We start from the raw sequence: 26,383 nt of genomic DNA on the forward strand, positions 1-26,383 counted from the left end.
TGGGATCTTGAGGTTCACTAAGATCTGAACTAAATGCAGTAGTGCACGGGACTGAGGAAATTGAATTCTTCATGGGGTTGGTAGCAAGGGCAGAGATCAGCCATAAATGAAATGTTTACTTTCAGCAAGGATGAAAGGGAAATTTACAAATACATGGAAAGAATTAACATCTGGAGTGAAGTCATGAGAAAAACCTAAATATTGTGTTACTTATAGACGGGGCAAGCCCTGAGGTTACTATGGTTTGAATTGTTACAAAGCCTTGAATTTCCTTCCTCTCTTCCAGGTTTCCCCCAAGTTCCTTGCAAAGTGAAAATTGTAATTCATGTATACAGGCTGAATGATTCAGTGACTGTCTTGATAAACACATGCTGTCAGGGTTTGCTGCCACTGTGCAAGCAAAGTCTAGACCTGCTACCTCATAGATGGCAAAGCCAATGGTGTACAGGTTGGCTCCCAGCTTGCGTTCTTTCCTCCTATTTTTCTGCATCAGTGCGACGAGGAAGCTGCAGATAACCTCTTCATCCTCAGGATCATCATCCTCCTCCAGGAGCTTCAAGCGATACTGGGGATTGGTCCAAAAGGTATCTGTGAAATCCCACCAACAATACAAAGCAAATATGTAAAGCTTCAGTTTTCTAATAATACTCATGATCAAAGAGAACTTTTAGATTCCCTGCCTGTGGCTCCTGAGGGAAAGGTTAGAATTGGGCTAGTAGATGCCTTTTTTTTTTATGTGTTATTGGTTTTACATAGTTCTAATACAACTGCACAGCAAAGGAGGATATAAAATGAAGAATTCGCATCTGACAAACTTCTAGAGAACCTAAAGCTCTCAGAAAGTGGATTTCCCAGCTGAAATTTAACTGTTGGGAGTGAAGCTGATCTGTCTTACCTTCCTTGGGGCAATGTGAAGTATTTGAACAATGATTTATCCTTGCCAAGCCTGCCTTTTGGCCTCACAATATGCCGTCACAAACTTAGTGACGGATATCCAGCTACAAAATTGCGTTGCCTTATCCACTGAGGAAGCAAGTCTTTTCCTATGAGCAGGCACTGACAAGGCTGTGGTATGACAGCCTGTGAGATCTAATGCAGTTGCCATCAAAGAGGCCTTATTTCTCTTAAGAACCATTGCTCACCTGGATAATTGCGGCAACCTCCAGCTGAGCAGCCTCTCACCCAGCGCCCTTCATTGACTGACACTGTCCAGGTCTGGAGTTTATCGGCTTCCAGAGTATCGGGTGTGAGGTTACAGATCTCAAGTTTTGTGAAGTGCCTCATGAAATCTTCAAATGATATCCTGGAGGAATTGAGGGGAAACTGAGCTCAAATGGATTTACACTGTGGGCAGTTGCCTGAAATGCTGGTGAGGTAGAGAAAGTTGATTCCTCTTACTGCAACTGGTAGGGCAAGTTTGCAGTGGGAGTGCCATGATTTCATAATGCATTTGGCCTGCTGGTTGGTCCATTAACATGGGTGCAGCTCCAAACTGGGGGATGCTGGGCTGCGAGTGCTTAGGAAAAGTGATGGAGGGCTTCTGGAAATGTGACATAATTAGAAGAGCTGTGTTGGTGGCACTCTATAAACCCTGGTGGGGATAATGAGAGGATTGCAGAACAGGGCTTATTGGGAATGTGAAGGGGAAAATGATTACTGCAATAGTTTTCAGATTTAGGTAGTGCAATATGATTAATTTATTTTTTAATTGTGTATCTCCCAGAGAAACACAGGTTTTCACCCGATATTCTCACCAGAACTCGCCATCCTCCACGATCTTGTGCTGCAGGCGTGTTTTCTCTTCTTCATTAATGAAGTTCCACTCTCCTGACCTTCAAAGCAGCAAACAAGTTAGATTACAATTTGCAATACACTTTTCATTAAAATTTCTGCTCTTTACTGTAAGGCTCCTAGAGTGGAAAGTCATCTTGTTACAGTCATATAAATTTTCCTTTGTGAGCCTTGCAACCATTTGTTCTTAATGCTACCCTCCCCTCTGCATGCCCAAATTAAAAGGCAATTGTGCTACTCCTCTCTGCCTTCCCTTGAGACTTCCTCTTAGGAGCTCTCAAAAATCTGCTGAATTGTGGTGATTGTATTTCACTTAAAGGTAAAAGTTTTTGCAGACTCTGAATGCTGGAGTAACTATTGAAATTCCTTTTAGTAAAACCCAATGAGAAACTTTATCCAAACTCACTCGTGTACTGATATCTTTCTTCATCCAGTTCTTCCATAACTTAAAAGATTTTTCTACTGTCCCATCTTGATTTAAAAATGAGTATTGCTGAATTTGGGAGGCAGTAAAATCTGATTGACTGTGCCATTATGCTGGTCTCTCTCTTTATTTCCTTTGATTAAAGCCTCTCAGCATCTTTTCTAGGTACTCTTCTTTTTACAGCTTCAGCCAAACACTCAACTTCAAAATGAATGCATCAAAATAACAGCAAAGATAATTCAGATACACATGCACAAGCTGCATAAGGGCAAATAAAGCTGCAATATTTTTTCAGATCATGTGAGGTTCCCTTTTACTCACTTGTCACTCCAAGGTCCGTTCCATTCCACCTGCCCCCAGGGGTTTCTCAGCCTTACCAGACGTATTTTTTGCCCTTTAAAAGTTGTCTAATTGAAAAAGAAGGTAACAGGAATAGACTTGAGAGTAGGTTCAAAAGGAAATGTTCTGCCTCGTGGATCACTAATACCAGCTTCTCCAGTAATGCTGCTTTTTTGGACCATCACCCAGCCTGACCTGCCTAGGGGTGAGTGCAGGAGGGCTGTAGGAACAGGAGGTGGCCTGCTCTGGCCACCTTTGCCCAGGAAGACCACAACTAAATGCCTGCTTTCCCCAGAAAGCCAAAACTTGGACAGGCTTATTTTTCCCCAAGGTTTTCATTTATTTAAATGTAAATTTTGTTTCCTTAGCTCATAATTTATTTTTCTTTCTCACTCCGCCCCAAGCTTTGCTGACTGGTTCTAGGACAGTGAAGACCACAGCTCCCAAAAGCTGGAGGAGAGGGGCTGTACATACCTCTTCTACAGCCGTGACAGAGTAAGCATGACCTTTGACAAGCCCGCAGGACATCCGGGTTTCATACTGCATTGGCACTATGGTCTGTCAGATATAAGATAAAAACTTGTAAGAGTTATGAAGAGCTCAGCAGGTACTGTCACCCAGGTCATTTGGAGGGAGGATGACACCATTCAGGTGACAGGGTTTTTTTTGTTCTCCTCTTTGTGTTTGCCAAGGTGGCCAAGCTTAGTGACCACAGAATTCATGTTGTTGGTTAGAAAGGGGTAAAGTGTGAACTAAAAAAACAAAGAAAGTTAATAATCAGAAAAAGTTAGTATCGGTTAGATAGGAGATTCTGTGATCTACTTTTTCCTGTGTAGGTTACTGCTTTTTTTGCACTTTAAGCATGCTACATACTAGCACGTTCCATCAAAATAATTAGGTTTTCTGTTAATAGGACTATTTAGCCCTTTCTGGGATAATGTGTTCTTACATGGCTGAGTAAGGTTATTACAAATTAACTGGAAACACCAGAGCACATCAACATCTAGAAGAATACTTTCATCTTTACACATAGCTGCAATCTTATCACAATAATATTAAAACACCCTATTTAATAAGTTCTTACTAACTTAGAGTATTATTTTTTTAAAAATTAATTTCCTGTGGACATGTAAATTTTTTGCATAATCAGTAAAATCCTCATGATTGAAATTTATTCTAACTGACAGTCAGGAAACCTTCTTTAGCAAGGTGTTCCTCACGTGTAAATACACTTGCTGCCTGGGTATTCGATTACTGTGTCTGGTACAATGCTGTTTATTTGGAAGATAAATGATGGAGAGGGAGATTGCAGGTGCACACAGTCCGCTGTGCTTGTAGGAGAAATCACTGAGAACAGGCGGAAGGAAAGGCTCCACTATGCACACATGGATCATGCGCAAAGCCTGCAAGGCCCTGCCAGTAATTCTGCCACTCCTTCTTGTCAAATCTGAAGACATGAGAAAGGCAGGGCTGGAAGCAGAGAATTAGTAACGTCACACAGGTATATGCTCAGCTTGCACAGGGAAGACCTTATCTAAATATTTCCTGGCTGTCATGAGTATTTTCCATTATTTCCATTCTCCTCCTATTTTCGTAATTTTATGCCTATAACCTCACGTATATTTCCTTTTTTTAAATTCATTTCTACTCATGTTGTTGCCACCATTACTTATCAGAATGCCTTTCTCTCTTCTCTGTTTAAGAATATTAACCTCTGCGGGTGCCCAAGGCTGCTGCTTTGAAGTACTTCTGAAATCTGTACTACCTGCCTCTTTCCATCAAGAGTCATAAATTTTTTTTTCCAGTCATGTCTCAAGAGTGTGTAACAACTAGCAGTAAATTGGCTGACAGGGCAGCAGCTATAGAGAGTTTTCCAGCCTTATATGAGTAGACAGGAAATGCCTCCCCATACATGGGTGACTTAGGCAGCTCTGGTTGCAAAACAAGATGGTTATATTGGGCTTTCTTGAAGAATTACATCATTTCAGTCTTTTAGGAAGACTAAATATGGGTAACAAAAGAGGAAATATCAGCTGCAAATTTCTGCTGCAAATGCAGAAGACAGTTTGTGCAACCAAATGTTTTAGATGATGTAATTGGGGTGGGTGTTAGTATTTTTTTTCTCCCTGTAAAGTGAGAGATGTAGTTTTATTGTAGTGGAAATGCAATTCTCTAAAGGGCAAGGCGTCAAGGACTGTTGGACATAAAACCAAGTATGGTAGCTGCCTGACAGAGAGAAAGAGAAAGCAACACACCCCACTATAAATTTGGAAGCTTTTAATTTTCCCAATATGGAAAGTTTTAATGTCCTTCTCTCTGTTTTGATAGATACTTATATATGCTGGAGTCACTTTGTATTTTACCACATGTGAAACTCAACATGTTTTTTCATTTTCCTTGTTACACACTTTAAATGAGGATCTTAAAGTCAGTAATCTAAAAGGAGTTTCCTGAGAGCAGACTCCCCTCCATTGGAGGGCAGAGCTCTGTCTTAAAATTATTTCACCAAGAACTTTTGTGCATGGAGCGAGAGCTGTGCAGAACTTGCTTTTTCTTTCTTTCTTTCACACCACCTCCACAATCGAGGATGTTGTTCCGTTATAGTATTTTCATTTTCTTGCTCCTTTGAACCTTTGCAAGAGAGGGACTTTATAAAATCATGCTCAAATTCCAAATACAGTAACAAATGTGCCACCTTGATGTATTTGATGTGATTTTCCTCTCCATTTCTACTACACAGGTAAGGCCTGGAAACTATAAGCCTTTGTCACAAGTCAACAGCCCTTTGCCTCAGTATCAGCAAAGCTCTGTACTATAAGTCACTGTGTTTGAAAGGACTGAAATCCTTTAATAGATATGCCAAATAGCACCTATAAGAACAGTTCTACAGGTGTTGGGATAACTCAATGAAGTCAAAAAGGGATTTAAAACCACAGATACATTTCTCTACTGTTCAGCCTGTAAATAAAAGCACGGTGAAGTCAACCGCTTCTGGAAACATACGCACCCAGGCTGGCCTTTCATCTGTCCCCAGGTAGTCTACAGTGGAATGAGTCATCTGTGCGTTTTCTAGATTCTTCACCATTCGAGCAATCAGTTCCCCAATGTCACTCCGAGGAGCTGATCCATAGGAAAAACCTAGGTTATCCTAGTACAGAGAATGGGAGAAAAGTATCATGCAGAAGGATTAAGCAGGGAAAGAGAAGAGAAACTATATAAGAAAGAAGTGTGTATAAGGTAGTCTAGGTAGCCCCTCTCTCATTATATGCTTGATGATCCATACGTATCTGCGTTGGTTGATAGCACTGGTTGTTCTTTTGCCCTCACTGCAACTTCATACTCCATAGTGGTTATTTAAGCTAGTGTTTTTACTTTCACTTTTAAAGTAACCACAGTAAATGAAGACAATTTAAGACTCTGTTGGCAATTGAAAGGTTGATTTCCCAATCATTTTTACTCTCGGCATCTTTAACAGGAAGATTTGTGTCTTAATAGCAGTTCAGCAACACCCTGACTAACCTTGTTTTATTGGGGGGGGCACTGAGGGTGGGGGTGTGCTGCTTTTGCTTATCACACTCCTTCTCCCCACCTCTTTGTTCAGCTTCTGTTCTTTTCCCTTTTGTACTTGCTGTTTGCTAATGGATGGTGTCTAGCGGAGACTATTTCATCTCCTAGAAATGGATATTTGCTATGTGGACTGAAAAACAAAGCAGTTCTAAAATGTGCCATGTGTTTGATTATAGATGAAGAGGTCCCTCTCCTCTGCCATTTATTATAGCTCATCTGCCAAGTTCACGTGGACTCACATCAATGGAGCTGGCCATGAGGGATCCTCTGTCAATGGCATGTTTCATGATTTTATAGATATCTTTAGGGGCATCCTTTATCTCATAGAACTCCGTGACGCCTCCAGTGAAGTCTTCCATGGCTTCGGTGGTGTTGCCTCCTTTCAGAGCTTCATATGACCCATGGAGTCTTGGAAATAGAAAAGTAAGAGTCACTTTTACACTGATAAAGACACCAACCTGTATTTTTTTATACTTAATATATATTTATCTTGTTGGTGTGTGTGTATAAGTAAAGATACGTAAACACATATACTAAAAAAACCACCAAACCCTGTGTTTGGTAACCTCCAAGTTAAAAGTTTTAAAACATGCCACCCATGAAAGAGATGTTGAGAATCAAATGTAAACTTATGAACTAGTAACAAAATCCCCTAGAAAATATTTCTCCCCACCCCCAAATCTGAGGCACAAGAGTCTATGAGAAAAAGCACTGGTATGTTGAGTTTCTCTGCCTGCTCATTTCGTGTCCTGTATGCAGTGGATTTTTCTACCCCTCCCCAGCCAAAGCCTTGGTGGGGAACCCAGCACAGTCCGCTGGGTCATTTTACTTGGCGTAGGCCTTTTCCAGGAGGGCGCTCCAGAACTCATTGCGTTGTGAGGACTTGGTAAAGACCAGCTGGTTGTTGTATGTAGGTAAGCAATCATCAATGATGACGTCCACCCAGTTTCCATAGCGCCAGAACTGAATAAAGGCAAGCAGAAAGAAATGTGGGTTGACTGGAGAAGAGGAGGCTGAGGGGAGACCTTATTGCTGTCTACAACTACCTGAAAGGAGGTTGTGGAGAGGAGGGAGCTGGCCTCTTCTCCCAAGTGACAGGGGACGGGACAAGAGGGAATGGCCTCAAGCTCCGCCAGGGGAGGTTCAGGCTCGACATAAGCAAAAAATTCTTCACTGAAAGGGTCATTAGGCAATGGAACAGTCTGCCCAGGGTGGTGGTTGACTTGCCTTCCCTGGAGGTGTTTAAGGTGTGGGTGGATGAGGTACTGAGGGGCGTGGTTTAGAGATTGGTGGGAATGGTTGGACTTGATGATCCGGTGGGTCTCTTCCAACCTGGTGATTCTATGATTCTATGATTCTATGACTTGACTTGGGGCTGGGGCAGGGGGCCTGGCTGAAAAAACAGACTGAGGGAAATAGGGAAATTAACTGCTTAGTAGTGTGGCACAAAGCAATGGCAGGGAGGCAGCTAGACTGAATTTCCCCAGGGAACACGTGTGGGACAGTGAAAGGTCCCTTAGGAGACCCAAGGAAAATATGGAAAGCAGTCAATCTTTTCTGAATAAGTGGTTCTACAACAACTTGTTTTTTTCAGACCAGCTGCTTGTGGGCCTAAAAATAGACGCTGCTGGCAGCAAGCAGCATGTCTGTTTTGGCTGTAGCACTGCATCTGGGCAGCGAGGAAGGACTGGGCACCTGTCGCTCTCCCTTACGTGCAGGATCCAGCAATCTGCAAATGCTTCCTGAATGGGTTAATGTTCCTGAATTGCCAGCACGGGCTGACCCCTCTGTGACTGCCCCATTGGAAGAGTTTAGGGTGAGGCAATTCAATCCCTCTTCTCTCCCAGCTGTTACTCACTCTTTCCAAGGGTGGAGAAGTGAGAGGGATGAGTGCACCCAACAGCTGAGCACTCTCTTGGATAAATACCGTTACATCTGCTTTCTGCTAGATGAAGGGACTCACCTGGAAGTGAAAGATGCCAGCATAGTTTTGTATAAAGGACTGGTCATGAGGTATGACTCTACAGAGTAGTTTTTTATTCAGCGTCAGGCAAGCAATGGCAGCCAGGAACCAGCAGTCACCTGTAAATGGGCAGAAACAGCAGACGATGAAGAGACAGAGCAACTATAATCAAAGGGGAAATCTGAGATACTGTGAAGTGACACATTTACTCTCATTAGAGCATGCCACCGCCTTTCAGGGGAGGGCCCTTCTCTGTGTGTTCTGCAATACATTTGCACTTCATTTATTCATACTCTGGAAATGCTCATTGACATATTTCATGGCTAGGTACATATCTGCTAAATACATGTCGTTCCTTGTGATTTAGAAAAAGCCTGAAATCTAATGATCACTGTTACTTGTGTTAAGGTTTCTCTGTGTCAAGTGAATCCTTTTCTGACTTGCAATGTTAGTTCTCCTTCTTAGCTTAGGACAGAGACCAGCTGACAGATAACTGTCTCCCAGGTGCTCCTCCGTACAGCTGAGGTTCAGTCTCTCGTTTTTATTTTCTGCTCTCAATATAACCTACTGTCCCTGTCATCATTCTGGGAGGGTCCCTTTCCTGCTGCATTGCTCTGACATGTTTTCCTCTCTTTGAACCTGTTTCTGCACTGTTGTAAAAACTGCCTCTTTTAGCACTTTTCAGTTCCTCCTTCAGACTCTTGTGCAAGTTTGCTGCCTCTGTTAAAGCTCTGGGAAAGTGACTTCCTCTCATAGTATTTCTGTGTTCAGCAAAGATGCCTCAACTCTTAATTATGATCTCCTAGCTGCTACCATTGGAGAGGTTATGCAATAAGCTTGCCTGAACAATGGGAATTAGTGGGGTGAAAATTATATGAGGTGGTGAAAACTCAACCTGATTGCATGGATTTGTTAAAGAAATATAATGGAGTGATAAAACACATAGAAATACATATATGTATATATCTTGGAAATGTACTACTATCTATAGTAGTACATTCTAAGTTACCCATTTCCCCTTATGAAGCATGTGGAGTCCACTGTGAGCAGGAGTTTTCTAAACTATCCAGTGTTCAGCAGAGGTAAAAAAGATAAACAATTCTATATGTAGTAGGAATGGAAGGCAAAAGAGAGAACATATTTATGCATGTAAATTCATTTGCATCCACACCTTGACAACTGTGAAGTTTTAGTCACCTCAAAAAGAAAGGCAGTTTTAAAGAAAACTTAAAAAGACAAAGTGCTGGGAAGGTGATGAGGACAGTCACAAGCAGAGAACCCCACTTAAACAAAACGATTAACATATTAGCTTAGGAGAAAGATCACAGGAGATGTTATAAAACCGTGAAAGACATGGGAGAGCTGAGTGGGGAGTGACTTTACAAAGCAGTGCAGGCAAATGCTATGTGGATGGCTGTTGCAGAGGCATCACTTGTACCTAAGTCGTGGCTCTATACATCAAAGTATATTTGAACATCAGAGCTTAAGGTCTTCAATACAGAGGTTGTCCTTGAGTACAAGGCACACTTAGCTTGAGGCCTTCAGAAGCTCCTGTATGGAAATAACAGGACTAATTACCTGAAAAAATACAACAGTAGGTGATGAGATTTTTCTCCCAATCAAATTTCCTCAAATGGAAATTTCTTTCTTAGTCCTTCTCTTGATCTCTTATTCTTGCCTTAACTAATTTTGTCTCTCCTCAAAACCCGAAAGACCAAATGGTGCTTTGTAACACATTCATTATACTAGTTGATGAAAAGCAACACACCCTGCAGAACATCTTTATTTGAAGTTTTCCCCTAGATTGCTACTAGGCAGTTATCATGATTTGCTATATAAAGAATCATATGTGTAGTGGTATAGTGAGACAGAAGATCCCAAATATCACCTGGAAGCAAAATGAAATTAAATTATGCAGACTTTAAAAACTGCAGAGTTGAAGTAAGAATTTCATACCTAATTCTCCTTGGCAGATGTCTGTTCTGTTGGCTCCACCAATAATAAACCGTGGATTCTCACAGATTTCCTGCAAAATGTGAACAGATGGATGAGCAGGAAAAGCACATATTGTGATGCCTGTTTGCCAGAGACGTGACAGCTGTTGTAGGAGAATGTTTTCCTGTAGGATAGTTTCTGGATATCGAAATCTCTTGCAGAGTTTTTAGCTGCAGAGTTTCACTATGAAAATGTTTTGGAATCTGAATGTTCCAGACTCCAGTCAGTTTTCTCCATGTATCTAGAGGGCCCTAGAGCTAGTCTGAGGGCCTCCTCTGTAGGGGTTGCCAGCACATTAAAATAAGAATAGGGAAAAACATTTTTTTCTACACAATAATAAGAATAATAGTAGTAGTATTAATAATAATAGTAGTAATAATAAAGAAACCTTGGAGGAGACAGGAGAGCAGGTAGGTGGAAATGGCATCAGGGGACCAGATTAAATTCTTTAAAAATGAAAACAGGTTTAACATGTCTGATTGCTAGTAACTAATACGCTGAGGCATTAATAAAGTTGAAGAATGCACTTCACCAGTAATGAACCCCAGTAATATTCCTCTTTAAAATTTGCCCAGTATCAGATGCTTAATTCTCAGGAATAATCAGTTAGATTTTATTCTTTTCCTCATGTTGCAGTATTTAATTGCCAATGCTGCAGTATTTAATTGCCAATGCTGCATTCAGAAACATATACAGATTTTATTTGTCTCTGAGAACAGGAAGCTCTTTGTTTGCCCTGTACTTAAGACAATGTATTGGGTCTGTCATTATTTATACTAGCATGGAACGGGCTCAAGATGCTGTACAGGCACAAATAATAAGGGAGTTGCTCTGAGGAGGGAAGGACTATGTAGCAATTGAGGTGGGACTGTCACAGGGTTACACAACATTTTCCACATGGGACAAAGCACAGCAGGGTATAGAAAAGCCAAGAGAAGAAGTAGATACAACCTGTCCTACAAAGAAAAAAAAGCCCCTGCCTTACCCTGTCTCTCCTACTCAAATACTTGGTACGGGGGAGAAAAATAAGACACTTAACTTTTGAACTTATCTTTTGTGGGGGTAAGGAAAGAAAGATGTTTCAACCTGACAAACATTCCCCTGAGTAGCTACAAATGGGAAAGAAGACAAGGAGCACTACAAGAGCCCAGTCTGCTGGATGATGGTAGTGCTGGGGTGGGAAGGAGAAAGAAGAAACAACTGACGATTTCTTGTGTGACAGCACAGGCAGCTGACAAGACCTCTTCTATTTGAAGCTTTTTTCCCATGTCATCAGGGTAGCCCTGGATGACTCATGGTAGCTGTGGCAGACTCATGTTTCAGGTCTGGTAGTTCCACTTGGCTTGAGCCCACTTTTTTGCTCCTTCACAGTAATCAGCAGAGTTGCTTTGGTACAAATATTTGGATCAGTCATATAGCCAGACAGAAACCCCAGCTTCCGGCTCGCCCCAGCAGTCACTGTATTCTCCTCAAGGGAGGGAATGGAGGGATTGTACTGTTATTCTGGGCCTCGGTCAGCTGTCCTGGGGTTTAGTTTTGTCAAGGCAGCTGTTTGAGATGCTTTCATGCTTTTCTCCACCCACCTGCTTTGTTGAAAATATTCTTTTGCATGTTGCTGTGCTGCTCTCCTGTAAACTAGCTGTAAGATGCCAGGGGTTCATAAAATATTTTTTCAACATCTGTTACTGTCTTTTAGCTTGATCATGCTCCTACTGAAGTAACAAGTTCTGAAATACAGTTTATAGTGTTTTAGATGTAAGTAGTTAAATGGTGCCTTTGAACTTCCAAATATTAAATGTACAGTGATTATTGTTCCTCAGTGAAATTTACTGTGTTTTGGGCTTGTTTCCTTTCGAGGATTGTTGGTAAAGGAATGCAAAGGAGCAAATCATACAACTGTCATATGGACTGATTTAGCTACAGCATAAGTGGTTTTCTTGTACTTCTTCATGGTGGCTGGGTGCATTTAGTTCACTGTGGAGATGCTTTCAATATTATATTGGTCTAGTTCATCTCCCACTGTGCTTGTTGTGCTGAGTACAGCCAAAATTACAGGGAAAGTTTTCAAGGTCTTCCAAGGCTGATGAAAAGTACTCATTTGACAGAACAAGATGAGCTGATGCTCAAGATGCAAGTGGCAGGTCTGTCCTTCCAGTATTCCTGACTGAGCAAGGGATTGCTCTTCATCTCATAGGTGAAGTTATCACAGAGAATCCCAGTAGGCTGCATTTCACTGATGCAACGATTCATCTAGGAAGAGTCTCCTCTGATCTGAATGCCTCAGACGGCCTTGGTACTATCCAAAGGACCTTTGTGTGTACTGAGTTGATTCAGTTCAGACTGTAATCTCATTACAAAGAATCAAAGTTACACCAAGGGAGAAAGACTCCTAGGAGAAAAACATCAGTACTGCATGCTGCTTTCTGGACAGAGGGTACTTACGTGTCAGTTGGAAGGGAGCACTGGAAAGTGCAAAGGCAGCATGCAACTAAAAATGGCATTTGACCTTTGTTGTGTTTTCATTAGCTTTCCTTCTATGTCAGGAAAAATCCTTCAGACAGCTCATATTGTTGCAGCAAAAGGCATTCATTCCTTTAAAAACTGCCATTAATAACCTACGGCATCCTAAGTGAATTCCCTAAACTGATCCTGTCAAGTAAAAGAAGCACCTTCTTTGGCCTACCTAAGACAATTTGTAGCCTCGTGTTTCTCCCTTGACCTCTCATTTTCTAGACCGTTCTACTAAATGGCTGTGCTGCAGACTTCAAGGTGGAGTTCCACATTGTCAGACACTATGCTGGTTTTAGAGTTCCAGAGTTGGATTACCCTTATCTGAAAATCCTGCCCTTGGTGACAGTAAATGCCATCTTTACTTTGTGGTACTGCCTGCAGAGGCGCACGTTTTGTGATTACTACATTCAAACTGCTTCACACCTGTGCAGCAGATGATCTGACTTATTCATTTTCATTCTAAGCAAAATCCACTACTCTGCTGACTTGATTTTAGTTGTATTCACTATGAAAAGAAAGTTCCTCTTGCTGATTTTGTTGGCTATGAAGAGGATCCCCATAGGGAAGTCATTGAATATGGCAGTTAATGTGACCTCCTGGCTGTGAGCAAGCAGAATGGCAGTAGTGCATTTGAAAGCAGAGTGTCTTCCTATCAATGTGTTAGTGTCATTAGATCCAAACAGGACTGCAGCAGGACCTCTTGATGCTCTGCATTATGTTATAATGCAGACTTTTTCTCAACTCTCAGATATTGGGGATCTTGACCCTGCTGTCAGCTGAGAGAAGCTCTTGCAGGTAACAAAGCTCTGGGAGGCTGAGACCATTAAGAAAGCTGAACACAGCCCGTCACTGAGCCTGGTGCAGGTAAGAAGAGCTCTTTCGGCCTCTCTAACATCCCATTGGCGAGTGAATATTTAACTTTATGCATTAACTGGGGGGAGATTTTATTTCCCCTCTACATACTTTAACCATGCTCATGCATACTCTGAACAGAAACACGGGATAGATCCTGCAGTCTTCACTCTCACTTGGCTTTTGCCTGATTTGAGTATTAGGAGATATGCTATGCACATTCATGGCATGGCATGGCAGTCACCAGCTGGGTAGAATTACAGGGGCCTTCTCGCTGCCCCCATGCCAAGGCTCACAGCTGCCCTGCATTTCAGCCATTCTTCTGATGGTAAAGCACAAGATCAGTCCTCATGCCCTTGCTGTCCTCACAGCAGCAGAGGTCAATCATTCTGGGAGGTGGCAGAGCAGGACCTAACCTCCAGGTAGCACCAACTGCAAAGAGAAGAGCCTGAAGGGCCAGAAGCGCAAAAGCAAGAGGTAGCTCTGTAGCTGCAACACAGAACACCTCACACCACCTCAATAATAGATCACAGGAGCCCCAAGGGAAAGGCTAAGTCACAGCATGGTCATTGCCAGGGGAAGTGGACAGACCCTCTGGTCCCGACCGCCCGCATGTGGGAAAGGGGGAGTTGCCCACACTGGGCTCAGCAAGTGCCCCAGGTCAGAGCTGGGAATTGGTGGGGGGGTATTACCCATGTGGCTTGACTTGCTGTGAGGTCTTTGTAAATCTGAGGTGAAAAGGCAGGCTTGTAGCCTTTCCATGTGTCAGCACAGCTTGCTGAGAGCTACAGCAAAGAAGCACTTTTCAGTGGAGGAATTGCACCATCATCAGTGCTTGGTTACAGCGTTGGTAATTGGCAAACATATGCCCTTTAAATTAACTTTATGATTCATCAGATACTACTTGGAGCTTCCAGAAGGACTTGTACTCAACAATCCCACATGCATTAATCTTTCATGTATATTATATTCTCATAAATTGATCTCAGGTGACTCAGAAAGGAAGAGGCAATCAGGAACTTGTTGTGTATTTCCCAGCTCTCTGTTTTAAATGAGATCTTAGAGCACACTGATCCCTTGTTTATTGCTGTTTCTGGGGATATGTGGCACATATAATACGCTATAGAAATCAGGGAAAGGATCAAGAGAGAACTGGTTAAGATATTCTCTCAGGACTTCTGAACTGTCTGGTATTTTGCTTTCTTTTAGAATACATTATCTAGTCTGATTCAATTCAAGTTTGACATGAATTTCAAAGTGATTAAAAATTGTTGCTTTATAAGGCTGTGGTTTATAAGCTATTTGCTTTCTCTGCCAAAAAAAGTGCCGTCACAATTTAATAAGAACAGAAGTTGTCCATATCTTTACAGATTATTACAGAACATGGCCTGTACCGTCAAATCTTTCAATTTGGTGCTTCAATGATTACTTAAATCTCTCAGCAAAATACTCTTTAATCCAATATTAATACTTCATATTTGATTTTATGATGATCTGTTAACATGTCTGTTGTGGGTATTCATGTATATAATTTCATCAGACAAGCCCTCCTACCACTGCTACGTAACCTACAGTTTCTAAGTCCAGTGAAGCAACATTCTGGGTCAATCTGAGATCAGCACCAATAGATAAAGGTTTTTTGAACCAGAGCCCAGGAGAAGTCTCACTTTGCAGTTGCGGTATGGATGACGAGGGAGGGGACACGTGAAAGGAGAATGCGCTCTATGTGTCTCTCCTCTTTGGGGATGTACTGGGTACAGCAATGACCTGAATTACAGGGTTTGTTTTATAACAAACACATTTGCAACAGAAGTCATAGGCATCTCTACCAATTAGAACTGGTGTGTTCCCAGCAGGACAGCCATCTCTGTTTGGGTCAGGACCAGCTGCATCCATGATCATGTCAGTACTTGGAAGGCACAGACTGCAGCTCTCTGGATCTCCTGCTCTCCCTGCATCTGGCACCACAGATACACCAGGTGCCTGGACGCTGGTGTCAAAGAATGCGGTTAGCATTGGGTTTGATGTTTAGGTTGTATTTTGAGTCTACATGGTCCCCAGCTACAGCTTGTTCTTGCTACATGAATAATAACTATAGAGCTTCCAAACTTAATTAATGAGTAGCTTAAAAATAAATATCTTCAGCACAGAGACCCTGAAGTCTGAACCTTCCCCAAAAGAAAACTTGATCTGTACATGCTTGGTTTTATCAGGCAAGTCTGAGGTTACATTGTGAGCTTTTTAATGTTTTGATGTTTTTGATACGCATACTTGCAGTCTGTCTGCCCCAGGATATAGGCACTCATCCAAAGTACTGCTACATCACTTTCCTCTCTGTAGAAATAGGGGAAATTCCATCCTTTTAAGATGGTTGACTTGCAGATGCATTTAACTCATTCACACACATCTCCAGGAGCTGATGCAGCCATAGTAATGATGAAGGAAGGAGAGCACATACGCACAGGGCATGGAAGATGAAGGAGTCATGTTGTTCTCCCCGCATTGCTCACGTTGTTGTGACAGCAGCATGTGGCTTTCATCTGAGCCTGTAACAGCTACCAACAAGAGCTCCTGGTCTTCTGCTGTTTAGTTACGTTCTTGTGGTTAGTTTTATCTGCACTTTGCCACTGAAGCACAGATTTGGATGTTAGGGAAGTATGACAAATCTAGAAGAGGCAGCCAATAACTGCCAGGGACAGCAAGCTGGGGAAGCTCCTTGGAGCCACATCCTCAGAGCCAGACAGGGGACAGCAGGGGACAGGGCAGTGTCCCTGGGGGCTGATTGCATGAGAGGAGCAGCTGCCCAGCAGGAATGACAGGGAAAGAAGAGAACTCCTGCAGTAGGATGGGGAATCAACTGGGAGTTGAGGAATTAGTCTTCTGCCTGTGTGAGAGGCTCAGGGTGGGAAAGAAGAGGGAGGCTGGCTGGGGTCTGCCCACAAGATAGGAAAAATAAATGGGATTAGTAGGTAGGCTTGAGTCCTCAGAGAGATTACAACACCTACACTCATGGTAACTGGATAATATCCTAAACAACCTTTACCAGTTGGCTTAGTAATGTTGGGAACAACCAACCAAATAAAAGCATGGTTCAGACCATAACCTGTCCTTTTATTTTCACAAATTAAGAATTAGCAGAATACAAAAGTAAAGTCTTAAGTGAAATAAAGTAGTGTTTAAAAATTGAGCCTTGGCAAACCCAGTAACTTGCTGCAGAATTAGGAGAATTTTTCTTTGGTAGTTTCAGTCAAGAAAATGCCCAGCAAATCATTCAAGAAGAAAATTAAACTCCTTATTTTTTTTTCTCCTACATATTTCAGTCTATCTTGGGTTTTGCTTCATTTTGGCTTCTTGTGTTTTAGTCCTTATATACACATTCTCTGAGCTTCCACAGCCCTAGCGAGTTATCTTCCAGGAGAGCTCTAAGGAAATACACTTCCACCCTATTCCCCCTACCTTCCCTAACACACACTTTCTGCAAAAATGTAAGATCAGGGTGAATACTTCAATTTACAGAAAATAAAAGGCATTCAGCAAACATGATACTTACATGTGGTCGTTTCCATTCAAACTTGATGGGGATTTTCTGGCTATAGAAGAGAGAGGATTCATTTGGTGGGAAATCGGGGTCTTCATAGAGAATGTTTTCCTCCAGGCACTTCTTGTGAAGCTCTTCATAGGTCTTCTCCTTTACTCTGATAATAGGCTGGTTGCGACTTATAATGGCAGAATAAATTCCTCCTGTGCCCCCACCCGCACCTTCAGTTGTGGTGCTAATGGTAGTGCTGGGACCTGACCCAGCACCTGTCTGCTGAGCCACTGCTGCATTTATGGCGGACGGCATGGGAATCAGGCTTAAAGCAAATGTTGAAAGAATACAAGATCTTGCAAGCTAGAAGGAAACTCGAGAAAAGAGGAAGTTGCTGTGTAAACCGCTTTTTCTATCCGTTGAAAGTCTCCCAGTCAAATGTGCAAGGAACAAAACTCCATGTGGTCAAGCACGTTGTGCATCCTCTCAAAGGGTGGTGTTTTGTCATAAGAAATTCGAGTTTGTTCCGTGATGTAGAACAAAATAATCTTTTGGCTAACTCCTGCCTGAGTTGTAGCTACAGCATGTGTGTGTGTGTGCCTGCCCTGTATGTGTAAGTGTCCAGAAAGGACAAGCTTTACCCTGTGAAATCTAAAAATAACTACTAGCAAAGAGTGAGAGAGAGGGAAAGTGAGAGGGAGGGGGTAAGTGAGATGCTGTCGGTCTTCTGTGCAGCTCGTGCCAAGTCCATGCATGTTCCTGGGACAGGCTCTGTGTGCAGGCTGACTCCTTGTGCAAGAAGCTCGTCTTTTCCTTAAGTATGGAGAACAATGAAACTAGGACACAAACTCCTGCTACTTTGGGAAGCACTGCCAGCCAATAAACTAGTCCTGACACTCCTGAAGGAACTGTTGTACTCAGCTAGTTGTTTCTACCCTTTGCTGCAGAAATGATACATAGAAACTTTTACTAGTAGAAGGATTGTCTGAAGACATGCTCCCAGTGGTGATAAAGGTAATTATTTGATGCCTTTGAGGTCTGGTCAATACCCGCCAGCTGGCTTTGGCTCCTCTAGAGAGCAGCTTGCCAGCACTAAGATTCACCTGGTGATAGCTACCTCCAATGTAAAAGGTACCTCTTCATAAAGGGGCAGAAAAAGTTACAAGAGGAGATATTTGACTTCGCACATTTTTGTCACACAACAGTTAGACAAGAGACAAATTCATGGTCTCTGTGAATGAAAATCTAAACACCTGTTGCTCTTTTCTATAACTTAGTTCTTTAAAAGGTGACACAGTGTCACGTGCCATGAAAACCTCTGTTAACACCTTAATCTATTTTTTTTTTGATTGGGAAATCTTAAATCACACAATGATATCAGTGTTATTTTTGCCTAATGACATTTGTCTCTGGCCTCTGGCTCATGTACGCATTGCTGACCTTCTGCCTTAGTACTACAATGTTTTCCAAAGCGTTGATTCTTTTTTCTTTCTCAGCCATTTGCTTGTTTTTTCACATTTCAAACAGTACAATGGTCAATCTCTACAGCTCATAAAAGAAACTCCAGTAGGGGAACATTTAAAGAAGAGAATACAGTTGGCAAGTTTGACTGACCTCTGGGAGTATTAAACGTCAGTCTTCTAATGGTAGCCTAAATAGTTTTTTTTTTTATCACGAATGCAAGCCTTTTTGCACCAACAGGGCAATCAGAAAGAACAGATTCAAGTGTTCATGGAAATAGGAATGCAACTACTTCAGGGTGGGTTGTCTGGATACAGAATTGATGACTTCCTCATTACATTTAGGTGCAAGGATTTCAGGTCTCATATTTGCCATTACTTTGCAGGACAGCTTGGCAGAGCCATGTGTCACTCTTTACAGGATATTTCAAAAGCAATGCAAGGGCCTCTCACTGCACAGCTTCAGCAAAAATGCTCATTTTGGAGACTGTGCAAATGTTCTTTCATAGTCTTCCTTCTTGCCCAATACAAAAACCCTCTACACAGAGCTCTGTTTCAGGGAGAATGTCAGTAGCACAGGTGTCATATTTGACAATCTCCTTGTGGGCTGTGGATTAGCAGTATTTTTATAAATTTCTTTTTCTTGGTATGGTCAGCAAGTGTCAAGAGTATGACCTACTGCTACAGTGAAGAATTCAATCAGTGTCTGCACAGGCAATGGCAGGTGCACGTGCACTTCTCACTTCTAACCCAAAGCTGCTCTTCATGGACGTTCAGGAGCATTTTGTGGTTATACTTGTTCAAAAAAACAGCTTCTCCTTTTCTTACTTTTTACTGGGCAGATGGTTTTGTTACACATTTTTGGGTTTTTTTTGTGAAAAACAGAAGTTCCTAGTAGAAGACAAATGGTGTCTTCAAAGAAACACAGTTTACCATAGAGAAGAACAGACGTGCTGTCTGCAACAAACAGCAAAATAAACCCTTTGTCCATTAGGAAGTAAACCACATTTTACAATTTAATTTCATGCAAACAGAAGTACCCAACAGCTGTTCAGACAGAGCAAAAGTGAATTACATGGATGATAATATTTCTACCTAATTTTTATCAAGTTTTATCTCCAGCTGTTTTCACTAATTGAATTAAATTACTTTTTTGGTAAACGTATGCTATGAACTTATTTCTTCATGGCATATGTGGAGAAGTATGTAAGTTGCTACAAATATCAATGTAAATTATATTCTTTGAAATGTATTTCCTCATATCTAAAGACACAACTGCCAAGATTTTCAGCAACTAATTCCTATTGAAATCCATAGAAGTTAGGCTTTTCATACCACTGCAAATTGGAGCCATAAGTACTTACTACTGTGCAGATATACTGAGGGCCAAAGCACAAAAGCTAGCCACTCACTTTAACCACATACTCTTGGAAGAATACTTAGGAGTGATTCTCAGCAGTAGAAAGAAGGTTGGAAGGAATAAGGCATGTAACTCACTTCATTGTTACTTTATTTCACTTACTTTCCAACTTCAGAAACACCAGTTAAAACATTTCATTAAAATGCTACAGTCAATAATTATATGCTGTCAGAAGCTCTGCTGTGCTTAAACATAAGAAGTAATTACCAATCAAAGCTTAGAAGCTGATACAAAAGTAGAGTCTATCTCAAAACCAGGGTCTGTCTCTCTTATAGATGTAAAATATCTATTTGCTGCTGTTCTACCTGGATTAACTTGTCTGCATTAAGCACAGCGGTATTTAGGCTGCCAGTTCCTGGAGTGAGGCTCACACTGTCTGCTAGAAAGGGCTGACAAACAGTCTGCAGAGCGAAAAAAGGAACCTATAGATTTGGTGGGGAGCAAACTGTACTTGGTAGTCAAGAGAGTAGTCACAGTTTGCCCTCACACCACTTGCTATTCCCAGAAATCTGCCCTGTGGAGGACAAACAGCAGCAGGTGGGAATAACTGACCAAGCACTGCGAGGGCTCAGTAAGAAGAGTAGGGAACAACATATGAAGGGACTGTTACGTTACCTTTAGCTGGCAAAAGCAGTGACCATCCTTCTCTGTTTCCTAAGAGTTAATTTACTGATGTTTTCAGAAAATACTTCCTTATCTTTCTATCCTCTTCCTATCTTAGAAGAAATTAAGTACATTTTGACCTTTTATATCCACAAAACCAAACTGATGGCATGTTCAGGTTTGATTCAAAGCAGAATTGGTTTTAAAATAATAGAGTTGACAAGCGTAGCAAATGGGAAAGGGCAAACAACTTCAGCTGTGGAACAATCGTAGCCCATGGAAAGAGATGCCCGACATGGAAAAGGCTGTGGGAACAGGCAGGATGTAAGGGATGTGGGACTCAGGATGTCTTCTAGGTTTGAGAGGGAAGAAAACATCAGGACGCACCCAATACTGTTTGCGGAGACAGTGGGAAAAGGAAGGCAAGGGAAGGTGAGGGTGAGTTGTAAGAGAGTGGGTGAATAAGCTTGAAGTGGGATGATTAAATGCAAAGCTAACCCATTAAAGTCAAAAATTTGCTTTACAAATATCAAGCTCAAATCTCAGCCAGACACTAAAAACTGACCAAGAAATTACTAAAATATGTGTAAAGGAAGCCAAACCTTGGCAAGCATTGAAAGAAGCAGAGTTCTCCTTAAGCAAAGCTGCTTCACTGGGCTGGCTTTAAGCAATGACATCCAATCATCCAAAAATAACAATTCTTTCCTAACAAAAACCTTTTTTTAAGTAATGCTAACAAAGAGAGGCTAGCAATAACATGGAAAATGTTTCCATGCGAGTAGCTGCTTCCCTAAGCCAGTACTCCACTTACATAGACCTGTGCCTTTTCAAAATCCAAACATCGGTTTCAAAGCCAGCTAATGGAGAGATGAACTCCCACGTTACTATCTTTAGTCTTTTACTATTGCGCAACTGACTGGCACAACCTACTCAAACCTCACCTTCAGAGAGTGAACTATTTGGCTAGTCTGCTGTTTACTTTCCTGTACAGACTGCCTAATTTTGCATTGTAAGAAAGAGTGGAAAGGGGAAGTGTCCGTAATCACACCGGGTGGCTTCTGTGTTCATTTTCATGAGGCAGTTAATGAATGATAACCTCTGTGTTTGGCATATCTACTGATGCCTAGATCTGCTCTTCTCAACTACTCTAGTTTCTGAATAGCAGAACTTCCAAATACTTACATTAAACCCCATGCCAATGAGGAACAATTTCACCCCAGCAATTTACGATTTTTTTTGTGTCACTGAAGGCAGAACTCAACCTTCATGCCTAACTGAAGCTAGCCTGGAGTAGATAGTATTTAGCTTTTCTCCCCAAAGACAAAATCCTAGTGCTATGACTTTTGCTGAACAGAAGAGCTATCCAAGTTTAAATTACTGCTTTGAAAGAAAACCTGTAGGACATGTTAGTTTGAGGGTGTGGTTGGCAAATATGTTCCTTGATTGGATTGGATTGAAGTGAACATTTTAAGTCCTCCCAACTTATTTTCCCCCAATGTCTCAATGAATTCTCTGAAGAACTTGTGCCTCTTTTCAGTTGATGCAAATCTTCCAGTCAGCATCAACACGCAGGGCTAAATTTTCCAATGTCAGCGTAGAGGTCTTTGTAGCATATGTGAAAACCACTTCTTTCTCTTTCCCACCTGAACAAAACAAGAGAGTTTAATATATGATTTAAGAAAAACCCTTATGAAACACATTTAAACATGACTCCTTCCAGTTTCTAGTTCAGACTGTTCCTGCCACTGGTGGAAAGAAAGCTATAGTAGTGAAATCTTCCCAGTATATAAGAACGCAGCAGAACTATTGGAACTATTCAAGGATTTTTTTCTGAAAAGAATAACCCTTGTTTCAGCATAGGTTTTCCTCCAAGAATCTTAAGGTCCTTGATATTGACAGGTGTAGGCAGAAAGTCTGTGTCCATAAAATTCCCAAGTGAAGGGATGTGCTTGGAAAGCAGCTAGAAATGGTAAGACACCTCCATAGATGCCACCTGCCTATACATATGGGATCCCTCAAATCCCAGAGAACCACAAATAGTCTCGAATTCTGGGCACTTTTAAATGAGCAAGAGAATAACAAAATAATCCTGGTTTTGTCTGCACGTTTCTTCTTCTAGACTAGGCAGGCTTACAGATCCGAGCAAATGGTACTTCACGTGAAATTCTGTCACTGGTCCTATTCTGTGCAGGACAGAGTTATCTGAACTTGTTAATTTTGAACCACTTTTACTAAGGCATCTGTTGTCTTATAAAGCAAGTGTTCTTCAGTTCTGCATGTAATATTAGTGCTGAGTAGCTGTTGGCTCCTTCCACTAAATTCTGTCCTTCATATGAAAAAATAGCAAATAAAACTAAACAAAGATGGCCCCTATGTTGTAACACTTCCTTTAAAGGGCTATGAGTTTGCTACCTGTAGTGAATGGCAGCAAAGCAACAGTATTTAAAAAAATCAGAGTAAAATAGAAGTCAGTTCATTACCCTTGGAACAGGCTGTCACAAAAGTGGGTTGTTGTCCAAATCCCAGAACTATCACCCGTTCAACCACACATACAGTGTGGTATTGTCCACTTTCATCTGTGCAGCTGAAAAAAGAAAATGATTTCTTGTACATTAGTTTCTGTCCATCAGCAAAAGTTCAGCATCATAGAGAGAAAGTACTACTTCAGTCTCACGCTGAGAGTTCCCTATTCTGCCTTCCTTTCCTTTATTTACCTTTCTCCTGGAACAAGTAAAACTTCCTCCCATTATCAGCTAATCTTTCACTGCCTGGCACATTTCACAAAGTTAAAAGAAAAAAGTTTGAGAAGATACTTTGTGGCAAAAAAGCATGGCTTTGTCAACCAGAAAAGTTCCAGATTTTTGCAAAATGGTAGTTAAAACTCTGAAGTATAAATTTAAAGCTAATTTTAACATATTTTAACATTTTTCAAGTAAGATGTTTCAATCTGAGGCACAATTATCTCTCATTTTTGTAACAAATTTTATTTTTATTAATAAGCTCTTAAAAAACCTCAATCAAAATGAAACTTTCTGAAGAGAATGTTACTTCATTCATCTCAAAACTACTTTTTTCCAACTTCTAGATTGCTAGCAATTTACCAATATTTTTCTTTTCCATGCCAAATTCTTAAGCTTTTCATAGTTCATATCTCATAAAGAGATTTGTAGCATATTTTTAAGTACTTTATCCAAGCTAGCCTACAGTTTTGCTCTGTGTTAAATTTTTCTAGTTTTAGGGTCACCTCCTGCATATTTTTGAACCCTGAAGCAATAAAGAAATGCCTGTAAAATCACTGTTTATGCACTGGACAGCCCCATGGGTGACATTCTTTAACAGTAAAAGTGACATAGTGACATACTTAGCATCTCTTTCTTTAAAAGCATCTATGGATATTTTTGGCTTTTAGGTTGTTTCACTTGAACGTCGCAGGCTGTGTCTCCTTGTGCTTCCTTTCAAGGATTTTTCTTGTATATTTTACCAAGCTAATGTATATGGTGCATTTTTTGATGACTTCTGGAGACTATATGTAATGGTGTCTGTGGTTTCCTCATAGAGTATCTCAAGCTGGAAGGGATTCCTAAGAACCATTGAGTCCAATAACCCACTCCTTGCAGGACTACCTAAACTAAATCACACAGCCAAGAGCATTGTCCTGATGTTCCTTGAACTCTGACAGGCTTGGTGCCTTGACCAGTTCCCTGGGGACCCTGCTCCAGTGACTGACCACTATCTCAGTGAAGAAGACCTCAGAGAAATACATCTTAGAAAATACGAACACTTCATGCACTGCATATTTACGACTCTCCCAGTTTCTCTCTTTTGTCTTGCTGACAAGCTTTACTCTTGCTCATGACTCTTTGTATTGGAATAAATCTGCAGAATCTGTAGGTTTAACTAAACTGAAACAGTATGAGACAACTACGTGTGTTCATCTGTTGCCCTTAGACTTATGCAAAACATTATTTACCTTTGCAGTTTTATGGCAGATTCTGCATGCTCTAGAACTTCATTAAGCAACAGATGAGACTAATAATTCTACATTTGTAAGAAGGCCTCATGAACTAGAAAAGGCATTTCTAATGACAGTGTGCTGGTGGCATTTGTCCATAACTGCTGTTACCTTGAAGAGAGAATGTTCTTGTGGAAGATGAATTTCCGATACAGGAACTGCTTCTTGTGGAGATATTGAAATGAATGTCCATCATCTAGGTAGAGCTCACCTATTGCACGGGCCTGTGAAACACACCAGAGGGAGTACAAATTAACAGCAGCTTCTAGCACTGAAAAACAAAACCAAAAATATCTCATTATATGTTATGCTTCATAGTGAAGGATGTGTTTTTATTTTTCTTTAGCAACTTGTATCCCTGGAAGGGTCAGGGAGTCCAGCTCTGAGAGTGTTTTAAGACGTGAACAGCCTGGTTTTGTGAATTGATGTGGGTGCCAAATGTCACCTCATTTACTAGAAGAGACAGTTATGGGCAGTTCTCTCCGTGTCCAAGAGGAAATTTGTAGTCTGCTTATTCTCTACTCCTTCCTCAAAGGGACTAGAGAAGGGCTCAGAAAGGTCAGAAAGATGTTCTGTCTCACTTTGAGGGAACAGTGGGAGGCAGGTGGGGGCCCTCCCAAACAGAAGAACTGGAGGAGAGCCAGTAGGCCTACAGATGCATATACCATTGTGCTGACTGAACAGGCAGCAAGGACCTAAGAATATAAGATGGAGTAGGAAACAACTTTGTAAAGGGAATGTCATCTTGGGGTACCTCTATGTCCAGGGCCACGTGGAGCTCATAAGAAACATCTGTCATCCATTCAGTGGATTTTCCAGCTGTGGTCTTCAGAGGTATCACAGTGCCCCCCCGCTGGAACACAGGAATCTGCCAAAAACAAAGCCAGGGTAGAAAGCTCATACGCTCTGATCATCTAATTTTAAATCAGAACAGGGAGAACTGAAGCTTGCTCTTATCAAAGCTCAGAAATTAACTCTTACATAAATACATAAAGAAAACTATTCAACTGAAAATGAGAATAGTAATAATCTTCCTGTCTGTGTATAAGCGAAATATCTGTGCTTGGAAATGTAACCCTTACATTATCTCACTTTTCCCTACCACCAACACACATTAGTGTAACAACAAAGAGATGGGACTTTTCTTCTCTACAGAAGCTATTTTAAACTACATTCCTAGAAAGAAATTTAAGAGTCACTTTTCTGATTCTGAATGTTGCGAATGTAAAAGACTGTTTGTGGGTTTTTTTCTGCTCAATGGAAGCAGTATTTTAAAACAAAACCTACATTCTCCAGTGTTACTGGGATCTTCAGAGCGAATTGATCTTCCATGCGTTTAAATTTTCTGAAATCATACCAAATCTAGGAAAAATGAAAAAAGAATGAGCATGATACATATGGTGAGAGCTATTTCCCCTGCAGATGCAGTCACTCTTGTACTTAACCTTACTGTCACTGTTCCTACTTGACATGCAAGAAATAGCATTTACTTTTTAACCTAATGACCTTCTGGATGGAAAGAACGAATTCTCATTCCATTCCTGAAGCACAAAAATAAGCTGATCTTTTTTACAGTTTGCATAACATCTTGCACATCTTAGAGCATCTGGAAGTGCAAAATAGTGAAATACTTTTCCTTATTTTCATCTGTAAATGCTGAGTACCAGAATAAGCAAATTTATAGTGAAGTGAAAATTAACAACAAAGTTGCTAATAACAGGTGACAAAAAAGAGCTACGTCTGAAACTTTCCATGCAACACACTTGCCAGCAGTTTTAACTGCTTTAAGTGTGCCAGGCAGTCACTTCCCACAGAGATCTTGATAAAAACCTTCTTCTTGTTTTGAGAGCCTCATCTGTTTTTCTCCTTGTATTGAGAATAATTCTAAGCGTCCTCAGGTCCATTAATGGGGTCACC

The 26,383-nt window shown here is 41.2% G+C and overlaps 2 protein-coding genes across 2 annotated transcripts in view; both read right to left on the minus strand.

The window, feature by feature from the left end:
• The window catches only part of CAPN3 (calpain 3), a 30,599-nt gene extending 12,980 nt beyond the window's left edge, over positions 1–17,619 (minus strand). Inside the window, exons 1-11 of the mRNA XM_069858047.1 lie at positions 16,993–17,619; positions 10,041–10,110; positions 8,085–8,203; positions 6,951–7,084; positions 6,361–6,529; positions 5,562–5,702; positions 3,029–3,112; positions 2,537–2,622; positions 1,755–1,832; positions 1,143–1,303; positions 419–588 (exon numbers count right to left, since the gene is read on the minus strand). Of these exons, the coding sequence (XP_069714148.1) occupies positions 419–588; positions 1,143–1,303; positions 1,755–1,832; positions 2,537–2,622; positions 3,029–3,112; positions 5,562–5,702; positions 6,361–6,529; positions 6,951–7,084; positions 8,085–8,203; positions 10,041–10,110; positions 16,993–17,286 (1,506 nt within the window). The 5' untranslated portion in view covers positions 17,287–17,619. The remainder of the gene's footprint in view (positions 1–418; positions 589–1,142; positions 1,304–1,754; positions 1,833–2,536; positions 2,623–3,028; positions 3,113–5,561; positions 5,703–6,360; positions 6,530–6,950; positions 7,085–8,084; positions 8,204–10,040; positions 10,111–16,992) is intronic.
• A 2,305-nt stretch (positions 17,620–19,924) lies between these two features.
• Positions 19,925–26,383, minus strand: part of GANC (glucosidase alpha, neutral C) — a 29,072-nt gene continuing 22,613 nt past the window's right edge. Inside the window, exons 20-24 of the mRNA XM_069858035.1 lie at positions 25,754–25,828; positions 25,221–25,334; positions 24,578–24,690; positions 22,935–23,038; positions 19,925–22,097 (exon numbers count right to left, since the gene is read on the minus strand). Of these exons, the coding sequence (XP_069714136.1) occupies positions 21,988–22,097; positions 22,935–23,038; positions 24,578–24,690; positions 25,221–25,334; positions 25,754–25,828 (516 nt within the window). The 3' untranslated portion in view covers positions 19,925–21,987. The remainder of the gene's footprint in view (positions 22,098–22,934; positions 23,039–24,577; positions 24,691–25,220; positions 25,335–25,753; positions 25,829–26,383) is intronic.

The sequence above is a fragment of the Phaenicophaeus curvirostris genome, chromosome 5, assembly GCF_032191515.1.
Source record: "Phaenicophaeus curvirostris isolate KB17595 chromosome 5, BPBGC_Pcur_1.0, whole genome shotgun sequence".
Classification (NCBI taxonomy): domain Eukaryota; kingdom Metazoa; phylum Chordata; class Aves; order Cuculiformes; family Cuculidae; genus Phaenicophaeus; species Phaenicophaeus curvirostris.